This window comes from Aquarana catesbeiana, linkage group LG13, assembly GCF_042186555.1.
Source record: "Aquarana catesbeiana isolate 2022-GZ linkage group LG13, ASM4218655v1, whole genome shotgun sequence".
Classification (NCBI taxonomy): domain Eukaryota; kingdom Metazoa; phylum Chordata; class Amphibia; order Anura; family Ranidae; genus Aquarana; species Aquarana catesbeiana.
Window position 1 is genome coordinate 183938900 of NC_133336.1, and position 12153 is coordinate 183951052.

The window sequence follows — 12153 nt, forward strand, 5'->3', positions numbered from 1 at the left end:
GCCCGTGTGTATGGTAGCCACACCAACAGAAGCCGGCTTCTGACTGAAGTGCATGCTGGAAAACCGGCAGCCAACCAGGATCCGATCAGCACTCTCAGTCAATGGCCGCTGAAAGCACTGACCAGAGAGTTCTGGAGGAGGGAGGTCCCCCTGTCAGAACACAACAGCTCAGCGGGGGATATCGCTGTACTAGTGTGTACCAGGCTTAAGTGACTGCCTGACCTTATTGTGGTATCCCAGCTTCCTAGTTTGCATAACAGTATCCAACAACAGGGGTCTGGATTAGTTTGCACGATTCCTTAAGGCCGGGTTCACACCTGGCCTTAAGGATGGGTTTTCCCCGCATCCAATTCGTATAGCAGGAGAATGTGACTAGCTCCCTATGGAGCCGGTTCACATATCTCCGTTGCAGCTGCGGAGTGCACTGCACAGCGTCTTTGGCTTAGTTTCAGGGCCAGATTCAGACATAGATTCGGCCCTGAAACGGGGAACAGGGAAGCACAGCGCTCCTGTGCAATCCGCAGCAGGTTCCAGTGTGAACCCGGCCTCAAACGTTCGGCTCCTTTTCTTCTGCAGACTCAGAAACTGCAAGACTTTAACCTCTTGGTGACCATATAAAAAAACAAACAAACAAAAGAAAAAAACTTACATATACAGTGGCAAAGCGGCTCTGCATACGTACCTAGTATGAGATCCTGCACTTCCGGGTCTGAGGCGCGCGTGCTCGCCGCCGATGGCCCACTTTCGCTGCGATTATACACATCGGGAATCATGGACTTGATGTCCACGATTCTGTGCTTCAGTACAGAGGGAGAACAGCGATCTGTCTATGTAAACACGACAGATCGCCGTTCTGTCAGTAGAGAAGGCATGGATCGTGTGTCTCTGCAAAGCAGGGGCACCGATCTATGCCTTCCCCTAGTACAAGCATCTCCCCCCCCCCACAGTAGTAAATCACCAGATAGGCACACAGTTAACCCTTTGATCGCCCCTGTTAACCCCTTCCCTGCCAGTGTCATTAGTACAGTGAGAGTGCATTTTTTTTAGCACTGATCATTGTAATAAGGTCACTGGTCTCCACAATGTGTCAGTTAATGTCATATTTGTCCAACGCGATATTACAGTCCTGCGATAAGTCGCTGATCGCCGCCATTACTAGTAAAAATATATAAAAATATCCCATAGTTTGTAGACGCTATAACTTCTACGCAAACCAATCAATATACGCTTATTGGGATTCTTTTACCAAAAACATGTAGCAGAATACATATTGGCCTAAACTGGATGAAGAAATTCGATTTTTTAAAAAAATTTTATTGGATGGTTGGGTGGTTTTATAGCAGAAAGTTAATGTTTTTTTTTTTTTCTTTCAAAATTGTTGGGTTTTTTTGTTTATAGTGCAAATAAAAACTGCAGCGGTGATCAAATACCACCATAAGAAAGCTTTATTTGTGGGAAAAAAAAAAGGACATAAATTTTATTTGGGTATAGTGGCCTGATCATGAAGGGGGGGGGGTAAATCTTCCGAAGCTGAAGTGGTTATATGAGGTCCGGTAGTTGACTAGGCAGCAACTCAGTTTTTAGATTACTTTTACCCCCCAGAAAAAAAAAAAAAAAAAAGAAAAATTTTATAAATAATTCCACTACCCAGTTATAATTTAAGACCGAATATTCAGTGGAAATGTCTGTATAATTTACATGACTTGACTTAGCTATAGAAAAGAGATTTACCTCGTTTGTACCGCCACGTCAAAGGGAGTTGTTCTCCATGAGTGCCCCCTCACCACAGTCCCATCCAGTATGGAGATCCTGATTGGACGAGTCTCCTTTGTCACCCTCTCTGCCAGTCTAACTTCATATTTTTCTCTCAGCTTTTCGAAGCACTGCAGCCTCTCTCCAATAAATTGAGGCAGAGATTTGTTCTGCAGAAACCACAAAAATAGGATGATAAACATCAAATCAATGAACTGTAATCAGTTAAACAGTCCTGTTCGGACTACTACACCCATTAACAAAACTTCTCATGTACTTATTTCATTAGATCAAGCACCATTAAACAGCAGACTGTGGTCCAGACCTGGACCACGTGATGGTTCTATCTAAACCTCTCCTGTGTCCCCTCGCTTCTCTTTGGTATAAGCAAAGCACATTAGTTGCGGTTCTGTGCACTGCTCTCTATACACATACCTCCCAACATTTTGAGATGGGAATGAGGGACACCTACTAGCAAATGTATGTAGGTATAGGACACGCCCCCTACCACATACCCTTAAAGGAGAATTAACAAAAAAAAAAAAAAAGGTAATTAAATCCACAAGTGCTTTTTTTTACCACTAAGATTCCTTTAAACTGGCTTTTAAAATGTACAAATGCAGCAATTTAGAAATTGGCTGAAAGGTTTAGCACTGGAAAACACTTTTTGAAAGATAAATAGTGCATTTTATATACAACTATAGAGATCATACCAAATTGAGTAACAAATGAGGAGGAATGGGGGACAGAGGGACATTGCTCCAAATCAGGGACAGTCGGGAGGTATGTGTACATTACAAATCCCATAGTCCATCTCAGGAGATGGCTACGTTCCTACATACAGCGAGACCATGACGAACAAACGTAGCCACCCTCTAACAGGAATCCTATCAGTAAAGCAATTTGGAGATCTGGAGGAGACAGTAATTGAAGAGACTTTTCCGAGTTAAAAAATACATACTTAAAGAGATTTTTTATTCAAAAGTTTAGTGCCACCAAGTTCAAAAAATTTTTCTACATTGATCTTTATTATTGAATTATTTATGCACAAAGCCACACTGCATGCAGTTAAAGTGGTTCTAAAATTTTGAAATGGATGTAAACCCTCATATATATCCAGTGAAGTGAACAGCCCCAGATGATACACAGGGATGAAGCAAATCTCCCTACATAAGTTTTACATACATATCTGCTGTCTTCAGCTTTATATACGGTCTAGAAAGTGCACGTCATGTTAGAATTTTCTCTTCCTGTTCCAGCAGGTGGTGGGGAGTCTTGTCATACACAGACAGCTGATTGGAGGAAAGGCAAACACCCCCCTGAACATAGGCAGAGGCTTGCAGATCCGTCCTGTGAATTAACCAGCTGTCTGCGAATCTATTTCTAGCACCTACCCCGACACAAATTTCAGGCTGATTTTATCACACGTGTCAGAGAACTTGTCAGAAGTTATCATGATGATAACAGAAGAACGGAGCAGGAGAAAGCCACGGGACTTAGGGCTTTGGAGAGAGATAAGTAAACACTACAGATGTGTGTGCCCAGCTCAAAATTTCATGAATCAGGTTTACATCCACTTTAAGGTTTTTCACTTTAATGCATTCTATGGATTAAAGTGAAAACCCTTCTGTGCTGAGCCCCCCCCCCCCCCAATCCATTCCAGTGATGTGCACGAGTCACCGTCTCTCGCTCCCGCCAATCAAATCCTGTGACGCAGGAGTAGGGGGCGGGGGCCGAGTCAATGTCAATGGACGAAGCAGCAGGGCTCGGGAGTGAGCATGCACGGGTCCCCCCAAGGAGAGCAGCTTCCCATGGGGGGCACCCGATGAAGAGGAGGGGCCAAGAGCGCTGGTGGGGGACCCCAGAAAAAGAAGATCAGGGCTGCTCTGTGCAAAAGCATTGCATAGAGTAGGTAAGTATAAGCATTTTTTATTTTGTAGTAAAACTAAGCTGTACAACCACCTTAATTAAAAAAAAATATATATATATATATATATATATATATATATATATATATATATATATATATATATATATATATATATATATATATATATATATATATATACACACATACATACATACATACACACACACACACACACGTACATATATATATATATATAAAACATACTGTATACATACATACATATACACACACACACCAGTTTCTTTTAAAGCATGTTATACAGCACAGTGCTTGTGCTATGTAATTTGTATTGCTTGAAAAATACCTGGCTGATCCTGCCCACCCCCCTGTAAACTGACCATGGTTTATCATGGCTGCTGAGCTCTGACACCATGGTCAGTTCACATGCCTCCGTGATCCGCATCCCCCCTCCTGTCAGCTCCTGTGTCTGTGCGCCGCTTCCACCCCTCTCCTGCCGCTATTAGTAATAAAGTAAATCTTTAAAAAGCTGTCACTGCCAGGCCCTCTTTTATGCAGTCATAACACACTAAATATTTGTGGAAATCAAAGATTCTAAATATTGTTTTTCAGAGATCTTCAGGCCGGTTTACAAACACTTTAACCTACCTGCACTTCTGGGTGCTCATTATCAGAACTGTGCTTCCATCTCCCATTGTGTGCTGCAGGAGACCCATCCCTGGAACACTAGAGATTAAACAGAAGAAAGAATTCAGACTGATAAAAGAAAAAAAAAAAAGTATAAAAAGATTTCAACAACACAAAAATCATTTCCCAAACCTTGCTACAGAAGAACTGAATTTATTAAATGATTAACCCATCGCAAAGTGATATTTTTAAATTATACTAAGCTACTCATTGGCATAGTGGTATCCTAAGTCACTCAATCGGCATGCTCAATTGTGAATGTAGCCTTAACAAAACCTTTAAAACATTTGTTGGGACGAATGTTGAACACATTTTGCGCAGGAAGAGTTGAATACAAGAAGTGCCCGTAGCTCTATAGGAGAGCAAAATAGCAAAGTTGTGGATGGCTTTGTATATCGTTGTCAGGATTTTGAATCTTATTTGTTGGGCGGTTGGTAGCCAGTGGAGGGATTGGCACAGAGAGCGGCAGACACTGAACACTTGGTAAAGTGGATGAGCCTGGCAGTTGCATTCACGATAGACTAAAGGGGAAAGCCTGTGTAGAGATAGGCCTATAAGAGGTTGCAGCAGTCAAGTGAGAGATAAGAAAGGAGAGAATTAGTAGTTTGGTGGTGTCATATGGTAATTAGCGAATTTTTAAATTGTTATTGGGATGAATGCAGCAAGATTTGGATAGCGATTAGATGTCAGGTCAAAAGAAGAGGTCAAATGAGGACTGAAGGTAAAATCCCCTCCCCCCCCCCACCCCCACCATTTTGAATAAAGGAGGAATATAAAACTTGTTTTTTTTTTTACATCCCATTGTGAAGATTTCCCTTCTTCACCTCATGTCTCCTAGCCAAAACAGAAAGTGAGAGGTTGTCACCAGAACTAGAGTCTCCGTGGCGTGGCTTGCAGCTAATGGAGGAAGCACAGGGCACTAGCTCCGCTGTACATCCGTCGATTACTCCTGTTAATCTGAGACCGCTCCAAAGGCTACCTTTTGGCTGTGCAAACTCCCTGCACCCTCCCCTACTATCCGGTGCCGTATCTCCAGCGCAGCTATGTCCCGGCGGTAGACCATGTGGGGCAAGATGGCGCTCGCTCCCTGCGCTCTACAAAGGAGGCGGCTTTGAAGCTCTTTTCCGAGACCGGGACCAAAGAACTAGTGTCTCCACGCAAAGATTTCCCCTCTATTTCAGTTCTGCTGAAACCCCCAAATTCATTGGGTGTGATAATGGCAAACAGGGACACAGACAGAAATAAAAACCTGACAGGGGTTCTAAACCCGCTCCACTCCATCCAAAACTTAAAAATAAAAAAAAATAAAAAATTAAAATGTTGCCTTTAGTTCTACTTTAATTCGGTGAATAACAAATTTAGTAAAAAATATCAAACTAGTGAAAATAAATGTAATATATCATGCGACCCTAGTCAATGCTAGATGCGCACTATAAAATGCCCCAATTAAAAAAAAAAAAAAAAAAAAAAAAAAGGTTTTTACCCTGTAAAAAAAAAAAAAATAATAAAATAAAAAAACTCACAAAAACTCACAATCCAGTGCAACCTGCATTTTGGGTGTCATTACGTTAACACCGACATCCGCTGCAGATTGCAATTGGCAGTGTGGGAAACAGGCATGGAATGTGAGTTTCCCGCACTGCGTTCTGGTGTGAACTGACCCTTAATCATTTACGTTAGCCTCTTGATGCCCACATACCACATATATATGGAAGCAAAGAGGGTGGACTTTAAAGGGGTTGTAAAGTCAGAAGTTTTTTTTATCTTGATGCATTAAAATAAAAAGCCTTTTGTGTACAAGCAGCCCTAAGCCCCCCTAATACTTACCTTAGCCCCATCTCTGTCCAGCGATGTCCACGAGTGTCTCAGCCATCCGGGATGCTCCCTCCTAATTGATCAAAGTCAGTGAGCCAATCAGGAGAGAGGGGGCGGGCCGAACCACAGCTGCATGTCTGAATGGACACAGAGCTGCGGCTCAGCTTGGGTGCCACCATAGCAAGTTGCTTGCTGTGGGGGTACTGAACAGGAGGGAGGGGCCAGGAGCGCCAAACTGGGCCCTGAGAAGAGGAGGAGGATCTGGGTTGCTCTGTGCAAATCCACTGCACACAGAGGAGGCAAGTATAACATGTGTTTTTCTTTTGGTGGTATTTGATCACCTCTGTGGTTTTTATTTTTTGTGCTATAAACAAAAAAAAAAAAAAAAAAAAAAAAAAATCGCAATAAGCGTATATTGATTGGTTTGCGCAAAAGTTATTGCGTCTACAAAATAGGGGATAGACTTATGGCATTTTTTTATTTTTTTATTAGTAATGGTGGCTATCTGCGATTTTTATTGTGACTTCGACATTATGGCAAACACACCGGACACTATTTTGGGACCATTGTCATTTATACAGCGATCAGTGCTATAAAAATTCACTGATTACTGTGTAATGACACTGGCAGGGAAGGGGTTAACACTAGGGGGGCGATCAAGGGGTTAACAGTGTTCCCTCAGTGTGTTCTAACTGTAGGGGGGATGGGCTACCTAGGACATGACAGAGATCACTGCTCCTGATGACAGAGCAGCAGCTCCCTGTCATGTTGCTAGGCAGAACAGGGAAATGCCTTGTTTACATAGGCATCTCCCCGTTCTGCCTTTCCGTGACAGGATCGCGGGCCACCGGCAGACATCAGCCCGCCATTTAAAAAGGGGACATACAGGTACGCCCATTTGCGCAGCCTTGCTATCATATATCGTCTGCTGGACGGTAAACAGTTAACATCCACATACCACACATGTCCATGGAAGTTTTTATGTTGGAACATAAATGTTCCCTCTCCTGCAGCCGCTCAGTGATCCACGTCATTCATTCACAGAGTTCCGTGAATGAATGAAATACAAGTGCTGACACCCTTTGCGGCTGTTTGCTTGTAGTTCTCAATGAACTACCACAGCACTGTTGAGCACTCTGGTAGTTCATTGATTCTTCCTGTCAGTGTGAAACTGCCTGTATGCTGTATGGGCAATCAGCTTACACTGATAGTCTGCAGGAGACTTGCATGACATTATTGCTGATTGCTGGTGCAATGCTTTCCAAGCTCCAAAAAAAAAAAGTTTTTTTTTAAAAAGGTAAATTTATCCTTTAAGCCCTTGTTCACACTGAGGGCGGGTTTGAAATCTCGCACAATTTCAAACCCGCATTTTAGTGCGAGTTTGGGGCAATTTGAAAGACATCTGTTGTGGGTTCATGTACAGATGTCTATTGAAAAATTGCCCTCAAAGTCGCCAAAAGTAGTGCAGGAACTACTTTTGGGAATCGGTGCAAAGTCGGCATTGCACCGATCCGGACGGCGCCGTTGCCGGCAATAGTCTCCGATTTGGCATGCAATTTGACATGTCAAATCAGCCCGTTGTGAACGGGGGCTAAAAGTCCACACCTGCAGCTGGAAGAATAGTCTGCAGGAACCTGTGCATTACACCTGTGATCCTCTGATCGTGATTGCAATGTAAAAATAAATAGATGCACATTTTTTTCCCCCAATATCAGTGGATTTATTAGGTGAATTTAGATTTTAAATGCCCAGCATCTACCAAAACCTGAAATGTCAGTTTTGGGTGGACAGACCCTTTTAAGATGAAGAAAACATGGATAGCATTAAATGAAATCCCAGAACATAAAGTCCACGGATACTGCCAGATGCCAATAGTCCCAGGCACAGCATGACACTGTCCCAGGAGAATAGGGACTATTGAAGAGGGTCATGCCAGATCTGTCAGTGTACACAGAGGTCATTGCATGCAGAATCCTGACAGATCACACATCATTCACAGATCAGGAGAAGCACAGCACTGACCCTACAGCAGGCAGCCAGGAAAGCCTTGTGTTTAATGACAGAGCTCCTCTTCACCAGCCCCAGCAGCTTCATAATCCTCAGCAGTCAGCGTGCACCACACATGCACACACAGCAGCCATGACACTCAGGACACGCCCCTCCGGACAGCCCCAAGTCATGTGACTGCTGAGTCATATGACTCTTCTCTCCTCCATGTCAGCTCTGCACGCCTGGGATTGTCTGCAGCAGACTGACAAGGGAAAGGCTGCTATTACCATCGTGCTGAGCAATGCTGACACCTTGTGGAGGCTCAGGTGAACTGCATAATACAGGAAATGCCAGGCAGGTCTCATTCTCCAGTACACCCCAACAAGTTATTGCATCTGAGCGGTATGAGCTGCACTAATTGCACATGCAGGGACAGCAAAGATCACCTTTTACAGAAAAATAATGAATGCACATATTTGCAGGAAAAAGGCACACGTTAATTTATTTTTTGCATGGTAGCCTGCAAAGCATTGCACATGATCAGTGGATGGTGGGTGCAATGCCTAGCTCCTGCAGACTATTCCCATAGCTCCCAACTGTTCCTGATTTCGAGGGACTGTCCCCGATTTGTCCCTCTTTCCCCCTCATTTTGGTCTGATCCACATAGTTGTATATAAAATGCACTTTTTATCTTTCAAAAAGTGTTTCCCAGTGCTAAACCTTTCTTCTAAATTCTAAATTGCTGCATTTGCACATTTTAAAAGACAATATATAGGAATAGTAGTGCTAAAAAAAAAAAAAAATTCCTTGTGGATTTAATGAACCTTTTTCTTGGGTTAATTCTCCTTTAAGGATATGTGGCAGGGGGCGTGTCCTATGCCTACATACGTTTGCTGGTAGGTGTCCCTCATTCCCATCTCAAAATATTGGGAGATATGTGTTTCCCCAGCTCTCAGTTCATACCGCAGTGCACACTTCAAGTGTCCACAAGCGCTGTGATCACCGCTCTCGGGCCCATCGAGAACTACAAGTCTGCCTGCTGCAGTGGTAGGAAGGACTTGTAGGTCATTCATTTACTGGTCTCTGTAAGGCTGGGTTCACACTGATGCAAATTGGATGAGAGTTTCCCCGCATCCAATTCACATGAGAGGAGAGTGTGACCCCCACTTACTGGAGTCGGTTCACACATCCCCGGTGTGGCCGCAGTCCGCAGTAGAAAAGGGTTCTGTGCCTCTCTGGTTCAGTTTCAGGTGTGCATGAAGCAAAAATTTGGACCGGATTCGCAACTGAAAATCGGTGTACAGGGATGCAGCAGGCCCCGTGCTGGGACCCACGGCTGCATCAGTGTGAACTCAGCCTAAAATAATTGAGATGCCGTACCAGTAAAACCCCAGACAGCCATGCCGATTTCAAAAGTGACTGCTGCTGTGGGGGAGAAGAACCCCAACCCCCCCCGCACAGAGGGCAAGGCGGTCTGAGGGTGGGGGAATTCCGTTTGCACCATGTTTCTCTTTAAAGCCTCGTTCATACTGGTGCGATATGTCATACGATTTGACAGTTCCAAATCGCATGACATGTCCCACCCCATTGCCGGCAATGGAACCGTTCAAATTGCCGCGACCCATGTCGCAGCGACTTTGAAAGAGGTTCCTGCACTACTTTTTTCCCCTGATTTCATTGCAACTTGCATAGACTTCTGTTAAACGATGTCACAATGAAATCAGGAGATGCAAATTGCAACCGATTTGTGGCTCTCTGGCGTGAACAAGGGCTCGTTCACATGGGGCATATGTGTGGGCCGCGTTTACCCACACAGGGGTGCATCCCCATGTGGGTAGTCCTATTCAATCAATTGGGACGCAGAGGCTGCATGCACACAGCATCCAAACGGTGAATGGCTCCAAACGCACAGCCATCACATGGGGCAAGGGTGCAAACGCCCCCTGTGTACAAGGCCTAAATGTGGCTGTAACTTGGTGCAAAAGGAGGAGGTAAGCCCCTTTTACAGACTTGATCAGCAGATGGATCAGAGCAGAGCGGGCCGATAACAGGTCCATGTCCACTCCGTTTCTGCAGAGCAGACACAGACCGACCCCGCTGTGCTCTATGGGCGGCCGGTTGTAAATGAACTCTGCTGTCCATTTATACCCGACTGCTTTCTAATCCAATCCACCTAGACAGAGGGGGACGATCCCCTTCCATTTTATTTTTAGTGGACTGGATCGGAGGTAGGTGGGTGTAAAGGAACCATCCGCTTAGGTCCAATCGGATCTGTTCCAGCGCCCCCTCCCTGCCTAACACACACCAGTCATATGTACCCCCACACCACAAATAGATGCACAGGAGAATAGACTCATATATACACACACATATACACATACACACATATGTGGAAAGTATTCACAGTGCTTCACTTTTTACACATTGTTATGTTACAGGCTTATTCCAAAATGGATTCAATTAAATATTTTCCTCAAAATTCTACAAAACAATCCCCCATAATGACAACGCGAAAGAAGTTTGCTCGAAATCTTTGCAAATTTATTAAAAATAAAAAACAAAAAAAAAAATCCCATGTACATAAGTATTCACAGCCTTTGCCATGACACCCAAAATTGAGCTCAGGTGCATCCTGTTTCCTCTGATCATCCTTGAGATGTTTCTACAACTTGATTGGAGTCCACCTGTGGTAAATTCAGTTGATTGGACAAGGTTTGGAAAGACACACACCTGTCTATATAAGGTCCCACAGTAAACAGTGCATGTCAGAGCACAAACCAAGCCATGAAGTCCAAGGAATTGTCTGTAGACCTCAGAGACAGGATTGTATGGAGGCACAGATCTGGGGAAGGGTACAGAAAAATTTCTGCAGCATTGAAGGTCCCAATGAGCACAGTGGCCTCCATCATCCGTAAATGGAAGAAATTTGGAACCACCAGGACTCTTCCTAGAGCGGGCTGCCCGGCCAAACTGAGCGATCGGGGGAGAAGGGCCTTAGTCAGGGAGGTGACCAAGAACCCGATGGTGACTCTGGACAAAGCTCCAGCATTTCTCTGTGGAGAGAGTTGAACCTTCCAGAAGAACCACCATCTCAGCAGCACTCCACCAATCAGGCATGTATGGTAGAGTAGCCAGACGGAAGCCACTCCTCAGAAACAAAATTCTCTGGTCTGACGAAACAAAGATTGAACTCTTTGGCCTGAATGGCAAGTGTCATGTCTGGAGGAAACCAGGCACTGCTTATCACCTGGCCAATACCATCCCTACAGTGAAGCAAAGTGGTGGCAGCATCTTGCTGTGGGTATGTTTTTCAGCGGCAGGACTTGGGAGACTAGTCAGGATTGAGGGAAAGATGAATGCAGCAATGTACAGAGACATCCTTGATGAAAATCTGCTCCAGAGCGCTCTGGACCTCAGGCAGGGGTGAAGGTTCATCTTTCAAACGGACAACGACCCTAAGCGCCAAGCCAAAGATAACAAAGGAGTGGCTACGGGACAACTCTGTGAATGTCCTTGAGTGGCCCAGCCAGAGCCCAGACTTGAACCTGATTGAACATCTCTGGAGAGATCTAAAAATGGCTGTGCACCGATGTTCCCTATCCAACTTGATGGAGCTTGAGGGGTCCTGCAAAAGTGCAAAGAAGAATGTGATTGTTTTAGTTTTTTATTTTTAATAAATTTGCAAAGATTTCAAACTTCTTTCACATCATTATAGAGTAATGTTTGTAGAATTTTGAGGAAAATAATGAATTTTATCCATTTTGGAATAAGGCTGTAACAAACAAAATGTGGGAAAAAAAAGAGAAGTGCCGTGAATAGATGCACTGTATATATAATTTATACACACACTACAGTATAGAAACATGCTAACCCCCCCCGATTTTTTCACTTCCTTTGAAAGGAGCTATGACTCCTGACTATTGGGTATCATCACATAAATAGTATGGTGTTTGATTACGATTATACCTTACAGTAGCTATGCATCGTGGGCCTGCATCTTGGATGGATGAACAATGTGGACT

General features: G+C 44.1%; 2 protein-coding genes across 2 annotated transcripts in view; both read right to left on the reverse strand.

The window, feature by feature from the left end:
* The window catches only part of TARS2 (threonyl-tRNA synthetase 2, mitochondrial), a 77150-nt gene extending 68818 nt beyond the window's left edge, over window positions 1-8332 (reverse strand). The window contains exons 1-3 of the mRNA XM_073610356.1: window positions 8165-8332; window positions 4289-4366; window positions 1732-1922 (exon numbers count right to left, since the gene is read on the reverse strand). Of these exons, the coding sequence (XP_073466457.1) occupies window positions 1732-1922; window positions 4289-4366; window positions 8165-8236 (341 nt within the window). The 5' untranslated portion in view covers window positions 8237-8332. The remainder of the gene's footprint in view (window positions 1-1731; window positions 1923-4288; window positions 4367-8164) is intronic.
* RPRD2 (regulation of nuclear pre-mRNA domain containing 2) overlaps window positions 4289-12153 on the reverse strand; it is a 134017-nt gene continuing 126152 nt past the window's right edge. The window contains exon 12 of the transcript XR_012237159.1: window positions 4289-4366. The gene's annotated coding sequence lies outside the window, so the exon portion shown is untranslated. The remainder of the gene's footprint in view (window positions 4367-12153) is intronic.